The sequence below is a fragment of the Macrobrachium rosenbergii genome, chromosome 25 (assembly GCF_040412425.1).
Source record: "Macrobrachium rosenbergii isolate ZJJX-2024 chromosome 25, ASM4041242v1, whole genome shotgun sequence".
In the NCBI taxonomy this organism is placed as follows: domain Eukaryota; kingdom Metazoa; phylum Arthropoda; class Malacostraca; order Decapoda; family Palaemonidae; genus Macrobrachium; species Macrobrachium rosenbergii.
In genome coordinates this window covers 48,835,306-48,855,305 of record NC_089765.1, presented here as the reverse complement: position 1 = coordinate 48,855,305, position 20,000 = coordinate 48,835,306, and the positions used below count along the sequence as shown (strand labels likewise).

Here is a 20,000-nt window from a genome sequence, read left to right as displayed (position 1 = left end):
GAACCTGTCTCTACCGATGCTCTATGCGCATTCTTTCTGTTACTAAACATGTCTACCTGTGCTTTGCGCGCATTCTTTATCTTGTTGAACCTCAGTCTATCGATGCTCTGTGTTCATTTTCCTCTTACTGAACCCTGGTCTCTAGTGGTGCTATGTCCTTATTCTTTCTCTTATTGAACTTCAATCTCCAGTGGTGCTCTGTTCACATTCTTCCTCTTACTAAACCCCGGTCTCTAGCAGGCTCTGTGCTCAGTTTTCCCCTAGCTGAACCCCAGTCTCTAGCAGTTTTCTGACCACATTCTCTTGTTAAACCTCAACCATCTTTGCAGATGCTTCCCAAGGTTCCTGCCTCCTCCCTACTCATTCTCACTTGCCATTCTCCCTCGGGTATTACTAGGGGCTTCACAAACCCCTTTCCTGAGGACACCACCTGACTGCTAGCTGGCCATCAGACGGCAAAGGGAAACGACACAGAAGGACTTGAGGACTAAATAATTAAGTTAATCCTTGTGCCGCAGTGGACGGAATAATATCCTTCTCACGGAAAGGGTATGGGATGGGACGAAGGGAATAATGTGATTAGTATATTAGGATGACTCAATATAGGTAGAGGATAAAAGTGTTTCTTCGTATTCCTTTTTATATTATGAAGGGTTGGAATGCAATGGAGGTTAGAAGTGTAATATATTGTATCTATAAAGATTTAGTTAAGGAAATAAATCTTCGTTTTCGGTGATGATGATGATGATGATGATGATGATGATGATGATGAGATGATGATTAATTATTATTATTATTATTATTATTATTATTATTATTATTATTATTATTATTATTATTATTATTATTATTATTATTATTTCAGAAACCATCATGCAATACATGTAGAGGGTAAAAGTGTTTCTTATCATTGATTTTTATATTATAAAAGGAAGGGCTGCAATTGTGGTTAGAAACGTAATATATTGTACCCTTAAAGGTTTGAATATGGAAATAAAATTCTTAATTTTCGGTATACAAAAATGTTGTTGTTATTATTATTATTATTATTATTATTATTATTATTATTATTATTATTATTATTATTATTATTATTATTATTATTATTATTATTATTATTATTATTTTATTATTATTATTATTATTATTATTATTATTATTATTATTATTATTATTATTATTATTATTATTATTATTATTATTATTATTATTTCAAAAGGCATCATGCTGTTTTCTACTACAGAGGCTGTTTCAGTTGTCCTTTCCATGTGAATCTCTCTCTCTCTCTCTCTCTCTCTCTCTCTCTCTCTCTCTCTCTCTCTCTCTCTCTCTCTCTCTCTCTCTCGCTTCACAACAAAGCTCATGTTACACGCACTCATACAACAATATCCCGTTGTCTATTACTGGGACAGATATATAGCAGTAAACCAGCGAGCTGGTAATTCAGATAGATATTGACTATAGTAGAATTTTCCAATAGATTTATAAAACAAATCAAAGGTAGAAAGGAAAAGGTTATTTACACAAAGTCAAAACTTTTGAATTTTAGCAATTAACAACGGAGCAGTGATTCTGATTATGAAAAAAAGAATTCTTATGAAATGATCAAGTAGAAAAAGAAAGGACATTATTAACACAGTTATTAACAACAACAGCAATAACAATGATCTGTTGATAAAGGCGATGAAATAAAAGCGCTTAGATTTTCGTTATAGTCCAAAGCAATTGTCTTGATGACGATGATGAAATGATTTAGTACAAAGTCGAATGTAAAACAGGAGCAGGCATTATTTACACACAATATAAACATTTACATATTTTTTAATAACACTGACGAAATGAATTATGCTCTTGTAAAGTAGTTCATTGTAAATAGAAACTGAAGCTAGTTACTAGAAGTCAAATCGCTTATTTTACCTTATATTAACAGCAACAGCACAAAACTCGGAAAGATAATGATCATGTAATAATACACTGAAGTACTCAATACCATTACCTTCTTCCACCGGAATTTTAAGACAACTTATATTGACAAGACTTCTTAGATATACTGGTTTTATTGCTACGGTAATCGGCAGCCTTGATATTCCTTGATATTCCAGTCCTTGTTATTTGTTATCAGGAGAATAACTACAAGGCTGAATGTGTTGCAGCTTAAAGATGTAGAACAATCTTCTTTGATTTTTGTCTTCTTTTGAAGGTCCTGTTCACATCTGACTTCATAATATCGAAGTACAATCATTAAGTGTGCCAACTAACCGGTTAGTCATCCTGAAAAATTTTCTTTTATTTTGTCTTCTGGCGTCTTTCCTTACGAGGTCAAGCCGATTGATACACGCTTCTGGGAGGGCAGTGCTTGTTTATGGCAGCATTGCCCGTCACGGCCCTTGACCTCTCTAAACACACACACTCTTTCTTACCTTAGACCATTTTAGGTATATTTACTATCATTCTTGACAGATTTTTTACCCCCATTACAATTTTCCTAGAATTTGACTGAAAAGAACAAATTTCGTTCATTATCTGGAAGGGTGACCGACGAGACACCCCATACATCTTAAGTGCATAAGCTTTAGATCATTCCATAACAACTACTGGAAGTCTTGAAAGCAGTATATCCCGCCCCATCCCAATCCTTCTTCCCTATGAAAAAAAATGTTCCTTAAGCCGATTCCAATCTCTCCCAAATTCTAATCACCTGATGCCAATCTCTGGGTCCCCATTTGTCGAAATAAAAAAAAAATCCACTCGTAACTTATCACATTATTCCCTTAATGACCGAACAATCAGGCAAACGGACTAACAACTAAAGAACTCCAAACGTAACTTTCTTGTCTAATTTACTAAACGGGAGGGTAATTCTAGACCCAACCCATTTGATTATATCCGTCTAATGTACCTATCTATCGATCTATCTATCTATCTATTTATGCTAACACACAAATTAAATACATATATATATATATATATATATATATATATATATATATATATATATATATATATATATATATATATATATATATATATATATATATATATATATATATATATATATATATAAGTAAATTATTGTATATTTGTTTGTCCATTATAGAAATCTGAACTGCTCGACAGACACAAAATTTTGCATACGGCTTCTATATCAACCGAGAAAGGTTTATAATTCAAAATTAAACCCCTACCCCGTGCCAGACACAAAAACAGACAAAACAAATGAAATTTTCGTTTTTATGTCACCTTTTCCTTCAACTTTCTGGGTTAGCTCTCATTTTCCACTGACGCTCCACCTTTTATTCCAGGCGCTGTCAGACATATGACTTCATTAAATTCCTCCCACTGCATCCAAAAAATTAAACAGATGTGTCTGACTGTATTAGAATTACTTTCATTCAGTCATAAAGCAATGTAGTTCAAAATAGAACTTCTACCAACACAACAGTCAGACCTTACAATTCTCGCCACGAAAAAAAATTACCAACAGACCAGATGTTTCTTTCACAGGCTTATCCTCTCATTAAAAAACTACTCGCGTCGAAATTACCACATTTTTTCAGTGTTCATCTAAAGACAAACATATCTTAATCATGCCCTTCCAATAAAATACAAATTCTGAAGTGCCTTGTGGTATGACCATCATCATATCTATGTACTTAATCCACAAAAAAAAAAAAAAATTAGTTATGGGCATAACTTTGGAGATCAGGACTAACTCATTATCATCCGTGCAGGTGTATTAGCAGACTAAATGCTTTTGTGACAAAACTAACATTTGTCACTATTATTATTATTATTATTATTATTATTATTATTATTATTATTATTATTATTATTATTATTATTATTATAGAAATTAAGACTTTTTTATGTCTAATATAAAAATTATTTTCCAAGTGATAATTTTCTGTTAATATAGCATGCATAATAATGTGAGGAATAATACTCCTCATTCTTCATTTCATAGGGGAAGGTAACTTCCTCTCCCGCTTTATCTTCCCCTCACCATCCCCTCCCATCCCCTCTTCTCTTCATTGTCCCTCCCCCCCTCCCCGTACCTCTATCTCTTCCTTCTCCCTTGCCACCCCTCCCCCTTCCCTCCTCCCATTCACCCTCCTGTCCTCCTCCCCTCCTCCACCATCCCCTTCCGCTTCCCCAACCTTTCTCCTCCCACCCCTCCCATTCCCCATTCTCCTCCTCCTCCTCTATCTTCTCACTTCTTCCTCTTTCCTCCCATCCCTCTTCCCTCCCACCACCCGTAAGACTGTTATTCCGAGTTTTAATGGATTACCCGTAGGTTGTTATTCAGAAGTTTTTCCAGGCAGTACCGGGTTGGTCAGATAGTATATATATATATATATATATATATATATATATATATATATATATATATATATATATATATATATATATATATATATATATATATATATATATATATATATATATATATATATACATACATACATACATACATACATACATACATACATACATACATACATACTTACATTAAGAACAAGTATATCAGTGTTAAAAGAAAAACACAAAAAGAATATCAAGATTGAGAAAGAAACTAAAGCACATTAATGGAATGCTTGGCCAAGCGTGTTTGACGTTATTCAAGAGACAATTACGTGCCAGGCGATCCATAAGGAAGAATGCGTACTATTTCATCAATGAATCACGTGACACAATTGTTGAATTATGGGGAACGGATTTTATATAAGATGAAAAATATTTGACTTTTTGTGAGAGCGAAAGATAGTTTATACTGGAATAAAGGTAGAGAGAGAGAGAGAGAGAGAGAGAGAGAGAGAGAGAGAGAGAGAGAGAGAGAGAGAGAGAGCTATGCAAAACTTTTGGAACTTGCGATACTGATGAGATAAATCTCTTTTATAAAAATCTAGAGTGAGAGAGGATGAAACTCTTGTGTCGTATTATCGGTAAATTATTAAGAAGAGGGTAAATAGGCCAAAGGATAGACACTAACAAACAAAGATATGATGATGAATGAACTAGGAAAAGTGAAACTTTTTTGCAAACTACAAGAAAATAAGATTCTAATTTATACACACACACACACACACATATGTGTGTATATATATATATATATATATATATATATATATATATATATATATATATATATATATATATATATATATATATATATATATATATATATATATATATATATATATATATATATATATATATATATATATATATATATATATATATATATATATATATATATATATATATATATATATATATATATATATATATATATATATATATATATATATATATATATATATATATATATATATATATATATATATATATATATATATATATATATATATATATATATATATATATATATATATATATGTATATATATATATATATATATATATATATATATATATATATATATATATATATATATATATATATATATATATATATATATATATAATCACCAAACACACATATGTATATATGTATATGTATATATATATATATATATATATATATATATATATATATATATATATATATATATATATATACATAACTATATATTATATATATATATATATGTACATAATATATTATATATATATATATATATATATATATATATATATATATATATATATATATATATTGTGACAGAAGTGTCCAGTGTCTGTTCTTCAAATCAAACTTGATATCTAAGTGCTTGATATTTGATTACCAAACTTACCATTTATTCGACAATTTTAGTTACCTCACGACAGCCAGACACCTGAACCCTCATCACACATACAAAATGACTGATTTCTCTAAAGGCAAGAGTAATCCCTTATAAAACTTGTCAGTCATGAAAAGTTCATTAAAATAGGTGCGAGGTAAAATCAAAGGGCATCACTCTGATAACATTATAAAATCTAAGTATTTTATTTTTAATTCCCCGGTTCGAGCTCACTTCAGTTACTTGAAGGAAAACATCTCACTTACCACTCTATCTCTAATTCAAATCAAAATTACTGGTGGGTCAATAAAATGAAACTCTGATATAATATTTTAAATAAAAAAATTTATTTCTAAATTCAAAGATTATACATGACATTAACAGTCTCGGGGAAATTTATTATCACTTGAAAAGAAAACAAAATTGGATTAAATCTGAATTAATCATCAGTCAAAATTAAATCAGAAATTAATTTATTAATTAATAAAAAAAATTATTCAAGTAAAATTTAAATTGTTAAGTAACAAAATTTGATTGAAAGGAAATATAAGTAAATTAATTCCCAAGTGTTGAACAAAATAAGGCAATTAAGTCAATCATATAAAAATGTGGATACAAAAGACACAGAAATATACTCTGCAAAAACATTAAATATCAAAAAATGTAAAGCAAAAATTAAGGCAATAGCAAACACACCACATATTTATAAAATTCTTCAAAAGACAAAGCATAAAACAAACAACATGAAAAAGGATTAAAAAGGGAAAAAGTATCTTTGCGTACAATCACTGTAAATATTATTTTTAGTGCACTAAAAACCAATAATTATGTTACAATACCTTGGTACCAAATGCTTCGTGTCTTTAATCAGGCGCCGTTACACACACACTTAATAAAATACACTGTTCAAATAACTCAGACACATTTACTACATAATTAAACAGTTAAAGGTTACGAGTGACCATTGTCTACCAAATTATCAATTACGTTACAACAGGATATTCGAAGTCCCGAGAGCGAGAGAGAGAGAGAGAGAGAGAGAGAGAGGAGAGTGAGAGAGAGAGAGAACCGCACCTCTCTCCAACACAGCTATAGGTCTCAGAATGACGCCCCTTTGTAAGAATTGTATGGGGTCCATACGCAGACGGGTGGGGTCGAGTGTGTGAACAGGTTCTAGACGAAATCTTTATTTTAAAACTCTTTAAAAGTGATAATTCGAGAGAGAGCGTGGAATTACAGTTAATAATAATATTTATCATTACATATTTTCAGAACAAAAGAATCTCTAGTTATTATAATAAGAATGAAAAATATTGTCTTATGGAAAATTCCTGAATTATGTTAGGCAACTTCCATGATACCTCCCACAACGTCTTGTACACTAATGGAGTCATGCAAGAAAGGTGTTATCTCAGCAGTTTTGAATACTGACTAAACAAATCGCGACGCTACAGTATACAGTGAACAATGGCTCTCTGTCCCTGCTCTCGACAAGCCACGCATATGTCCTCTCTCAAACCACACAGCATTTAATCACTGCAACCTTACGCTAACTCTGTTATGTCATATGCGCATCTGAATACAAAATTATACAGTATACAACGACTCACACATACACACGGGGAGATTACTGCATTATGAAAACCACAGCATAAGAATATATATATATATATATATATATATATATATATATATATATATATATATATATATATATATATATATATATATATATATATATATATATATATATATATATATATATATATATATATATATATATATATATATATATATATATATATTGTAAAGAATAGCGCCAAACTAAGTTAATAAAACACCTCTTTTCTGCTTTTGGTTGGCCGATAGATAGGCCTCTGTCTATTTAAACCTGTGTAGGGTAGTAGTGAAATCTGGTTCAGGGTGGAAAACCAGACATTACATGGGGTATTAAGGCACACTAAGAAGATAATCTTCGCCTAGGGCAGTAACTTGCTTGGCACTTTTTTTCTTGGTACAGGACCAGTGACCTGGGTCAAGCCAGCCGCCCACCGCCCCCTATGCCCGAGCAAAAGTAATAAAAGGCCACGACGCCCTACGATCGCTCTCACACACAGCTCGGACCTGAATGTAGGAGGACACTAGTTAAGACGTCTCTCCCCACCCCCTTCGCACCATGTGGACTGCCGCCCCTTGCTTGGTAACCCAACCATGTGGCCAGTATCCCTTGCAAGACAGTGAAGTGCAACCCTAGAGTGAGCGGAACGCCAATACTGCAGCCCTATATCATCTCAAGGGCGCCCCTCCATCACTCCCCCGATCTACGACCCACAAGTACGCCTTTGGTGGCTGGCCATTGTCTACAACACACGTGGACCCATTGGTGACGCCCTTGGGAAGGACTGGAACGAAGCCCCAATGTCAACATCAGCGCTGGACACTCCAGTGGGATTGTAAAGTACCCTGAAAGAGTTGCTTAGTCACGTTACTTTCGCCCTTGTGCATTCATTAGACCTTTGGGCCCGTGCCTTTGCTGTCCCCTGAGTTCCTTGGTTCAATCCCAGCCCATGTGTTCACTGCCCCTCACTCAAGTCACAAGTCAAGACTCGAGGTTGTCCTTGACGCCCTCAGCACATCCTCGAGTAGATAACATTCTCTAATTCCAGCCTTAGACCGTAACCTGTGTTCCATATCGTTTCAGAAGGACGATAGTAGCGGAATTCTCCTTGGCCCACGTTCCTGGCATTCACAAGCTTTTCCTCCCCACCTTGGGAGGACTTTCAGCTGCAGCAGCAATTTAACTTTTATTTAATTCATTTTCCTTTGACTTGTTTATTATGTAAATATGCCTATTTTTGTACCCACGTGTTTCACACATCCTCCCCTTGAGTAAGAGTCATAAGCTCCTGTATATCTCCTTTTGCTCTCTGTTTTATATGCTCCTGGTTATGTTACAAGGTCACTGTAGAGTAAAGTAATAAGATTTGAGAATTAAAATCTACCTGACTAGGAAACATATAAAAAAAAAAATATATATATATATATATATATATATATATATATATATATATATATATATATATATATATATATATATATATATATATATATATATATATATATATATTAACTTTATCACATACACAGTTGTTCTGTGCATTAACAGAATTATTAACAGGACCTCATTCAAACTGGATGGTATCTAGTGGAGATATTTATTCAAGAAAAGTTACAAGCTTTCTAGGACAAACAATCCTCATTATCAAGCATCCATATGTATACTTGATAATGAGAACTTGTAACTTTTTCTGAATAAATATCTCCATTATATATCATCCAGCTTGAATGAGGTCCTGTTAGATATACATTACTTGCAATATTTAGATTTCTGATAAACACAGACTTTTTAATATATATATATATATATATATATATATATATATATATATATATATATATATATATATATATATATATATATATATATATATATATATATATATATATATATATATATATATATATATATATATATATATATATATATATATATATATATATATATATATATATATATATATATATATATATATATATATATATATATATATATATATATATATATATAAAACAAAGACTCGTGTTTGTCAGAAGTCTAAGTATCTGTAATGTAACCTAAGGTCTTTCAACAACCTGGTATCTGCATCTTCCCTCCAGGCTATATGAACAAAAAGATTATGTTCTCATTATAGTCAAGCACACTTCAGAACTGAGGTGCACACGGCTCAACCTATCTTTTTATTGAATGGCGTATGCCACAGAAGAAGAACGATTCTACTTAGAAATATATATAACGGATGAATGATAAATTGTACATGATACACACACACACACACACACACACATATATATATATATATATATATATATATATATATATATATATATATATATATATATATATATATATATATATATATATATATATATATATATATATATATATGAGTATACATATATACTATATACCTATATCTTCTCAAAACATCCAAGCCAAAAACTCTAAATTTAACATAAAACAGTGCATTTTAGCACTGCCTGACAAGGAAGGGCGAAAGAAATATTGGCTCTTCCTTAATCTGTTAATTGCACTCTGTATATCTCTCACACTTTCTCTTCTCGAACATGTAACTCTGCGGAGCCCTTTGTTTCCAGACACGAGGTTGTGAGGAGATTAAGTGTGGGCGGAGGCAGATTAGGGCTGTTGATGCAGATTAAGGGAAAGAACACCTGGCACTTGATTCATAAATGATGCGCGCATAGGGAAACGACACCAGCCCCATCTACCTGTGGATGGCCTCCTAACCCCTGACCAAGGTCATATAAGGGCCGACTGATGGAACAAGTGTGAGAGACATAACTGAATGCGAGTGAGATACATCATCCTTCCTTTCATTACCACCTCCTTCAGAGAGCCATGCCCTACCAACGTGGTCCTATCTTGTAGTGGGCCTTAGTATTCTTACCAGTGAAGCGCTTAGCCCTTTTACGCTGTCATTATCCTTGCTGAAGCCACCTCTTCTAGAAGAGGGTTTGTTAGCCATGGAAATCTCTCTTGACTGTGTCTTGTATCAGCATCATCACACCAACAGATATACCTTCAAGTGTTTCCAGTTTTAATTAACCTCTCAGGCCTTGCCTGCCTGATCAGTTCATTTCATCTTATGATAGTTTATTTACTGTAAATACACGTAATCTTAAACTTACCCTAACGTGTTTACTTAAAAAATACCTTGTGAGTAGAGCCCTCAGCTCAGTTAATCCCCATTTTTCCTTTTTATACGATTTCCAAAATCAATAGCAGTCAGATTTTATACAAATATCAAGGTAAGTAACAATATTATTCATTTAGACTCAATAACTGGCTCATGATAAGCATTATATTTACAGATAATCACCTCACCTTTTTGGTGATGTATAATATGGTCTAGAACCCTATGTTCACTGGGGAGGCCAGATAGACCCCACCATAGTAGAAGAGAGTGGGCACTTTTGGGAGTGCCGGTAAGACAAGGGTTCGGGTAGCAAATTAGATTGACCCATAGGGGACATTTAGCATTGGGAAATCGAACATCCTAGATTTTAATCCCTGTTTTCCATCTTCACCCTGCTGTTTGAGGTGGTACTTTTCTAGAATGATCTTTACAGACATCAGCTGATGCCCTGATGCTGGAAGCAGAGTGTCGCCCCTCAGGCAGACACAGGGGTCATATAAGGAAGTCACGACAGATGCACATGCTCAGTCTGTTACCCTGTCGTCATGAGAGCAAATTCTGCTAATCAGAGGTTGAGCCATGTGCTGACTGGCCCACTGCTCTTCACAGCTATCCTTTCTGTAAACTGGAACCATAATCAAACCACAAGTGGTTTCGTGAGGGCCAAAGGAAGACATTATATATCATCCAGCCATCATTGGAATAGTGCACTTGCAAAGGCAACCCATGGTATGTGTGAAGACATTCAAGTGTTACCAGTTCTCTGTTCCTTATACTGAATCTCCTATTTCAAGTTTCCTCATTCCTCTCCCTGTAAAGTACTTCTTGTCATCCCATTTCCCCTTGTTAAGGTGTTTCCCCTTTGTGATATAATTTTAGTGACAAGGGTTCCTTGTTCATAGTGAATTAATTTATTCATTTCTCATATGTGCCTTGAAGGCTAGTGAAAGAACCCATTATCCACGAAGCTTTTGCTGGATCATTCTATTTCCAGACACGTGTTGTAGTATTCACCTCAAATTCCTGCCATCCTTCTTGCCTGGAGAAGTCTGCCCCATGGCAGCAGACATTTGCAACCTTTCAAGGAATGTAATTGTACTGGAAGTCCTAAGGAACCACCTTTGCATTCAAAAAAGCCTCTGGCTATATGATGCATTATTCAATTGTAACATTGATGTCTTTATTGCAATTAGACTTAGTATTTTGTTATACTGATAAGCTACACCAGTAATTTCATGTACTGAGAGTGAAGTCAGTGTTCTATTAATTGAATTGCCTACTTTGTGTGCAATACACTAGAATTTTGTATTGATTATAACTCTCATTTAGTGACCTACCATTCTTATATGTAGTTTTGTATATTTCATGTATCATTCTGGTATTTATGACTGATCACAGTGAGTGTTATTCAAGGCTTATCCTAGTTATTATCTAACTAAAGTAACTAACCGAGGTCAAAACGTAAAAGTGGCGACAAATGCCAGGATATTCTGCAGAAAATTAGCAAAATTAGCATTGCCTAGCTAGTGTTCAAAATTAATTCAAACCCGGAAGTTAAACCATTTGATTTTAAACAAAAGCTCCAATGCAAGATTGGTAAGGAATGAGGTAATGTGTTTTTAAATCTCAGTGTTTGTGATACTGAAGTGCAATAGGCAGTGAAAGTGTCGAAAAATTGCAAGCATAAATCTCAAATTTGCGAATAGGGAATAAATTCAAATTGGAAAGGTGAAAGCAGATAGCAGCAGAGCATTTTTAAAAGTCCTACCTGGGAATGTCTCCTGAGGTAGTCAGAGCAGCAAGTTATCAAGTTAGGATTTACTTGCCACCTTGCATGCCAGCAAGTAGTGCATGAAAATTGAATTTCTAGCAAGATTAGCTTACTTCATGTGACATGAGACGAAGTGTGTGCAGCTTCTCTCAGACATGACAAAGGGACATTTTGTAAGTCCATAGGACATAGGAATAACATGTCTGGCAACTCTCAGCTCACTAAGAATAGACCTGTGCCACCACTGCATCAGCCAGCCGAACCGTCTCGCCCGCTTGCCTCCACCTCGACTCTTGTTTCCAATTTCATAAGTAACGTAAACTTATTAGTGGTGTTTTAAGAAAGTAATTTAAGTCTATGCATATGCATGTGTCATTCCATCAGAAAAAAATTGTGCTTTCCCTTTTATATCGTAAAGTAATGAAAGAGTGCATGTGTTCATACGAGTGACGTCACTCGACCAGCCAACACCATGCCTCCAGTCTTTGTACACATTTACACATGATTTCGTCGGCCATCGTGTATTCGTTGTTTGTCAACAATCTCGCACGTGTAGGTGCGACCTTGAACTGTCAAACCAATTCAGCCATCTTGGCTAAACTGTTACTGTCACAACAGACAACCATTTCAAATCACTGATCTGTCATTCGCCTCGCTGCACTTTCATTGTACACTTACTTATTTTTTATTTGCACAAGGTTCCAATATTAAAGTTAGGGAATAATTATCCAAGTACTTTAAATTGGTATAAATTACTGTCAATTCAGAGACAAATACACACATTTTATATAAGCAAGGGTGCAGCCAGTGAGGGCGTGGCCCATTGCATTAGTCAAAGAGTATACTTTTCATTATACTACTGTATATACACTTCTCGGTCGAGAGAGAGGGAAAGAGCGAGTTGTTAATAACCGAAAATACACACCTTCTATTATTGTTATTGTTATCTATTTTGAAGGAGTAGAGTATTGTATTATTAAAATGCGAACTCCTAAGTAGTATTTTAAAATGCTACTCATTCGGGAGAGAGAGAGAGAGAGAGAGAGAGAGAGAGAGAGAGAGAGAGAGAGAGAGAGAGAGAGAGAGAGAGAGAGTTCAGTTATTCTTTAAAAGTATGCTATACTTTTACCCAAGGTTATAGGGGGCATGTTTTGTTAATTGTTGTAGATATATCACTTGATGAATACAAACTATTGATTTTCAACAGTAAAGTGTCAGAAAACAAAATCCGAACCCAAGGTGATGTGAAATAAAATATCTGGGATAGCTTCTACAATCATCAGTGTATACTTTTGTTTTTTTTTTTAATCTTTTACTCATTTTACGCGTAGTGCGGGCACAATTTTAAGCACTCACGTCAACATTATTTCTGGGAAATATCTCACAAGCTCATTCATTAAGCACTTTTAGGTTACTGAGTGGGTGCTCGAGCCATTTCTTAAAAGAATAGGAAGGCATTCTAAACCCACAAACCTCTGCATCACAGAACAAACCTGGTTGTGAGTTGAAATTAACCACAGTTGAGTGAAATTGCACCGTGGGTAATGATCAAGCCTTGTATTTTCCTGCAGGCAACAACCACTCATTGGGTGCATATCTCCAAGCACGTGTCGACGAATGCCACTTCATCCAGGGTGACTGCAGACACTGATCTTGCAGCCCCGCCAAGACTCCCTCCCTCATATCGAAAGGAAGTCCTCAACTTTTGGTTCTTAGGAATTAGCCGCTCATGAGTGCTAACCAAGGGATTTCCGCTTCGTGGTGCCACTAATCTGGTGCATTGCCAGCTGAGTAACCCACATAAAGTGTCTTACCCCATTTTCTTTCATTCATTGCATGCACCCTGCTTCATGCGGAGTTTCATTTTCTTTATTTTCTTTCATGCAATTTATTGCAATGTAGCCAGTGTCGTTCTTTGGAACATACCAGCACCCTAGTGCCACAAGAAAGAGTCCCATGCAATACACAATGGCACCTGTTCATTTAGACACAGAGTGCCACATTAACGTGTCCATCCATAATACCACGAGTTACTACGGTGTCTGTGAGTCCCAAAGAATCTTCACTCACCAAGGACCACTCCATTTAGTGTGACCCTTTTAACAGCACACTCAGCCACAGTTCCACCTTATTGAAAGGTGCCATTCCGTCAGTGTCATCCAGTAAGGGACACTTCCCCAAAATGCTTTCATTCCCAGGCTATTTTAATATGCTGTAAACTACCAGAACCATGTCAGCAGAAAATTACCAAACCTTCATGAATCTGGTGAAGGAGGCAGGTTTCACAGGAAGAAGAGAGCTTGCCAGGCAGGTACAGACACTGCTGGATGCCTTACTCCAAAGGGAGAAACAAGAAAGAGAGGAGCAAAGGCAATATGAACAAGTGTAAGAAGAAAGAGGAAGGAGAGAGAATCAAAGGAAGAAAGAGAAAGAGCAGAGAGGGAAGAAAAAAGGAACACGAGCAAGAACAAAGAAAGTATGAACTGGAAAAAAAAGAAACAGCAAAGAAGGCAAGAGAAGAACAGTGGAAGTATGAACTGGAAAGGGAAGAAAAGCAATGGCAACATGAATTAGCTCTGAAGGAGAAGGAGCTCGAGCTGGAGAAATCCCGACAAGACAATGCTGAGGCTCTGGCCCAACAACAACCCCCAAACCCCTCACCTGCAATGCCTAATCCCCCTATAGTATGAACTCACTGGTGCCAAAGTGGACTGATGATGAGCCAGAGGCATGGTTGGAGGAGGTAGAAGCACTTTTTGCAAACTACAGTACCACCGAGATGGAGAGGGCCCTGCTTCTCTCTAAGCATATGGAAGGTAAAGCTAAGGTTGCCCTTCGCACACTGGGTAGTGGGAAAAAGGAAGACATGGCTGAAGTTCAGGGGGTCATAACCAAGGCATATAAAATTACACTGGGGAAATGGAGACAATGGTGGAGGGGTCTCCCAAAAGAAATTGGTCAGACCTGTGCTGAATGGGCTTATCATAAGACCTTGGCTGGTCAGCGCTGGCTCGATACCCTGAACTGCACTGAATTTGAGGACCTTTTTAACTGGACGATGCTGGAGGACTTCTCCCAGTGTGCTTCTGGGTCCCTTTCCATGTATCTCAGCGATAATCAGCCCAAGACCCTTATGGAAGGCTGTCGTCATATGACTGATGCTTGGGAAACCTTCGACCCGTCTTCCGTCACATCTCACCAATGAATAGTGCCACCCAGTCATCTCTCACGGTCAGTTTGCTGGAAGAACAGACTCTCTTCTAAACCTCCAGCATGTAACCACTGCCACAAAATTGGACACTCAGACTCTGAGTGCCACGTTAAAGGGGGAGCTACCAAGAAGCACCATTCTAAGCAGTTCAAGAAGCCATATGGCTCATCTCCATCAACCTCTAAGCAAACCTCAACCCCACACTGACACCGTAGTCAGACAAGCCCATCCAAAGGGTCCCTGCAAAGACTGTGGTGATCCCAGTCACTATAGTGCCAGATATCCTGCCTGCCCACAGCATGGCAAAGCTAGTGAGCATGTCCAAGTCATCAGTGCACGTCCACTACAGTATGGCCTGCTGAAAATCCTCACCCTGAGCGGCTTGATACTCAGGTAGTCGCAGTGGTACCCACTGATGGCTCAAGCTCGCCAGTAGATCTGCCGGCTATGGTGGGCACCATGTCAGACAGCTGTCTTATTCTAAAGTCACAAGTGCCAGCCAGTGCCACTATAGAAGAGAAGATTCATTAGACATTGTCTTGGGTGGAGGATTTGACTATCTTTCTTCCTACAGTCAAGCTCCAGGTCACAACACCTTGGAGCACCCAAAATCAATGCATTGGCATGGTAAGTAAATTTAGGTATGGAGTTAAGTTCCTGTTGGGACGAGATCTCCTCTGGGGATGTCCTCCCCCAACCCCCTTGGCTACCTGCACGATGAATACATCAGCTGCAACATCAAATGACAAGAGCAGAGCCACGCTGGAAGGCGTGCCACTGTCACCAGGCCCACTTTCCGCCAGCCAGACTTGGCAATGGAAGAGGCACATCCAGTGCCAACCAAAGCTGATTCCTCCCTCTTCATGAAAGGATGGCCACCAAAAACTCCCTCCATCTAGTGAAAGAAAGGTGACAAGTCACATTTCAGATATAAGACATGAAAAATAAAAGTACACTCCATGAATTGGTTAGGATGCCCCAGCAAGCAATGCACATCTGTCACCACCACCAGAGACATTCCTGGAGGCTAAGACCTCATCCTGGGACAGGAATCTCTGTCCCAGCCCGACTCAAGGTCACCCAGGGACGATGTACCCCCAGGCTCCGTGCCAGGCCCTCCAGACATAAAATCTCTGCCAGTGCCACTTGAGTGCCCTGAGCAGTGCCATTCTCCATCCGCCATGAACGTTGGGCATTTCACAGAATTGATCCCTGTGCCTGGCCCTGCCTTAGTGCCAGTTCCAGTGCCAGATCCCATCACCGATCTTCCTTCTGGAGATCACCCAAATTTACTTGAGTTGGTCATTGCAAATTGTGAACCTCCTACACCCAATAATTCTTCTTCCTCATCACCTCAGTCCTCAGAGGATGAACCTCAGGCAGACCCTACTGCTGCACATTCTCGGGTCGACCAGGAACTGTCTTGTCGAGATGCAGAAACTGTTACCGCCTTTGCTGCGGTTGTCGCAGCAACCAGAGTAGGGAGCCTTCCAGTAGCCCACAGGATTACCCCTGACTTTGCTCCAGATGGCACTCCTTGGCCTTCTCCAGAGTTGGTGCCCTGATCACCTCCTAGGACCTTTGCAGGTAGATCTTGGAGGAACCGGAAGAAGAAGAAGAAGAAGGGGCGGAAAAAGTCCAATAAGCCTATTGGAGCCAGGAGCGCTCCTTGACACTTGTATCCCATTAGCACAGTGCCTCCCATCACAGAGTGATCCTGGCACCTACCCAGAGGAGGTTGCCTGAATGATCTCTGATCAGGTAAACCCCTGACTAACATCCTAGACAAGATCCTGTAAAATAGTAGTATCAACCTTGTAATTTTAATGAAAAGAATTTTAGTAAGAATGTAGTCATAAAATGTTGTTCCATATATCAGAGCTATTGAGCTCATGGTACTCTTAGCACAGTGCTTCATTTAGCTGAGCATACCAGGCACCACAAAATCCAGAGGAGGTTGCTTGGGTGCCTCCGTCGTGGGTTCTACTACCAAGTTAAATAAGATGTAATGAGTTAGAACTGCCCTCTAACCTTGCAAGCTAAAGGACATGTCCTAACCCCTCATACATTGAGTTGCACTCATTAACCCTTCAGGTTGCATAGTCATCTAAAATGTTTTGTGCATATCATAGCACAAGAACTCTGATTTGTAATAATATTGCATAAGTTAAATCACTGTCACTTAAATTGGTGCTGCAGCAGCCTGATCATACTGTATGTAATGTTAATGGTAATGTGCAACTGTCAATTTAAACCTTGCCAGGAATGCATTTTGACTGTCATCAGAGACAGCTAGTTAAATACCCACAGACACATTTGAGTTAGTGTTAGGGGAATTAATTTAAGTTAGCTAGTAAATTTGTATCCCCTCCTAGCAAGTTAGTTATATCGCTTTAATGCATCTTCATTGCACAGGCAAGACCCATTGAGGAAGGGAAGTAATGTACTCGAGACTGGCTGATTGTTCTAGTGCAGACCTTCATGCCTGAAAGGGAGAGGAATGTCTGGTTAAGGGGGGGAGCTTTTACGGATATTCGCCACCTTGCCTCTTTGCTGACACATAATAGGGTTTAGAATCCTATGCAGAGAGGGGAGGCTAGATAGACCCCACCATAGGAGAAGTGAGTGGGCACTTTTGGGAGTGCCGGTAAGACAAGGGTTCAGGTAGCGAATTAGATTGGCCCATAGGGGACACTTAGAATAGGGAAACCGAACATCTCAGATTTTAATCCCTGTTTTCTATCTGTCCCCTGCTGTTTGAGATCTTGTACTCTTCTAGAATGATCTTTACAGACATCAGCTGATGGCCAGATGCTGGAAGCAGAGTGTCCCCCCGCCCCTCAGGTGGAATTGGGGGTCATATAAGGAAGTCACGACAAATCCCCGTGCTCAGTCTGTTACCCTGTCGTCATGAGAGCAGTCTCAGCTAATCAGAGGTTGAGCCACATGTCGATCAGCCCACTGCTCTTCACGGCAGTCTTTTCTGTGAACTGGAACCATAATCAAACCAAAGGAAGACATTGTACATCATCCAGCCATCATTGCAAAAGTGCACTTGCAAAGGCAACCCATGATATGTGTAAAGACATTCAAGTGTTACCAGTTCTCTGTTCCTTATACTGAATCTCCTATTTCAAGTTTCCTCATTCCTCTCTCCCTAAAGTACTTCTTGACATCCCATTTCCCAGTGTTAAAGTGTTTTCCCTTTGTGATATAATTTTAGTGACATAAGGGTCCCTTGTTCATAGTGAATTAATTTATTCCTCCCATGTGCCTTGAATGCTAGGGAAAGAACCCATTATTCATGAAGCTTTACTTAGGTCATTCTATTTCCTGACACGTTATAGTATTCACCTCAAATTCCTGCCATCCTTCTTGCCTGGAGAAGTCTGCCCCATGGCGGCAGACATTTGCAACCTTTCAATAAATCTAATTGTGCTGGAAGTCCTAAGGAATCACTTTTGTATTCAAAAAACCTTCTGGCAATATGTTGCATTATTCAATTGTAGCACTAATATCTTTATTGCAGTTAGACTTAGTAATTTGTTATGCTGCTAAACTACGCCAGTAATTTCATGTAATGAGAGTGAAGTCAGCATTCTATTAATTGAATTGCCTACTTTTTGTGCAATAAAGTAAAATTTTTTATTGAATAGAACTCTCATTTGGCGACCTGCCATTATTCTTATATATGTAATTTTGTATATTTCATGTATCATCTAATATTTGCAACTGTGTGTGTGTATATATATATATATATATATATATATATATATATATATATATATATATATATATATATATATATATATATGACACGTATAGTGTGTCATAGCCCACAGTTTAACTCTCAGCCCTAGGGCTAGTACCTATTTCTCCTACTGAACCTCTCGGGTTTTTTTGGACCGCTAGGTTGACGGGCTGCCGGGATTTTTGCAGTGGCGCGATCGGAGCCATCAGTGAGCGGCGGGATTTGAACCCTGGCCCTCTCGACTGGTAGCCAAGATCATACCACTGCGCCACCACGGCAGATATATATATATATTAATATATATATATATATATATATATATATATATATATATATATATATATATATATATATATATATATATATATATATATATATATGTGTGTGTGTGTGTGTGTGTGTGTGTGTGTGTGTCTATTTGTGTATGTGTATATATATATATATATATATATATATATATATATATATATATATATATATATATATATATATATATATATATATATATATATATATATATATATATATATATATATATATATATATATATATATATATATATATATATATATATATATATATATATATATATATATATATATATATATTATATATATATATATATATATATATATATATATATATATATATATATATATATATATATATATATATATATATATATATATATATATATATATATATATATATATATACTGTATATGTGTGTGTGTATGCCTGTGTGTATG

General features: G+C 36.6%; 2 protein-coding genes across 8 annotated transcripts in view; both read left to right on the top strand.

Annotated features, from left to right (window-relative positions):
* Window positions 1-20,000, top strand: part of LOC136852640 (CCN family member 2-like) — a 942,669-nt gene that overhangs the window by 623,780 nt on the left and 298,889 nt on the right. The window lies entirely within an intron of this gene.
* On the top strand, window positions 14,258-14,979 carry LOC136852257 (uncharacterized). Its single transcript, XM_067126710.1, has 2 exons — window positions 14,258-14,333; window positions 14,633-14,979. The coding sequence occupies exons 1-2, from the start codon at window positions 14,258-14,260 to the stop codon at window positions 14,977-14,979; spliced, it is 423 nt and encodes a 140-aa protein (XP_066982811.1).

What these genes read in the sequence shown, in the direction of transcription:
- LOC136852257 (XM_067126710.1), top strand. Translation starts at nt 14,258, where the DNA reads ATGGCACCTGTTCATTTAGACACAGAGTGCCACATTAACGTGTCCATC. An exon ending in CACGAGTTACTACGGTGTCT is followed by an intron (nt 14,334 to 14,632) that starts GTGAGTCCCAAA and finishes CTTACTCCAAAG; the next exon opens with GGAGAAACAAGAAAGAGAGG.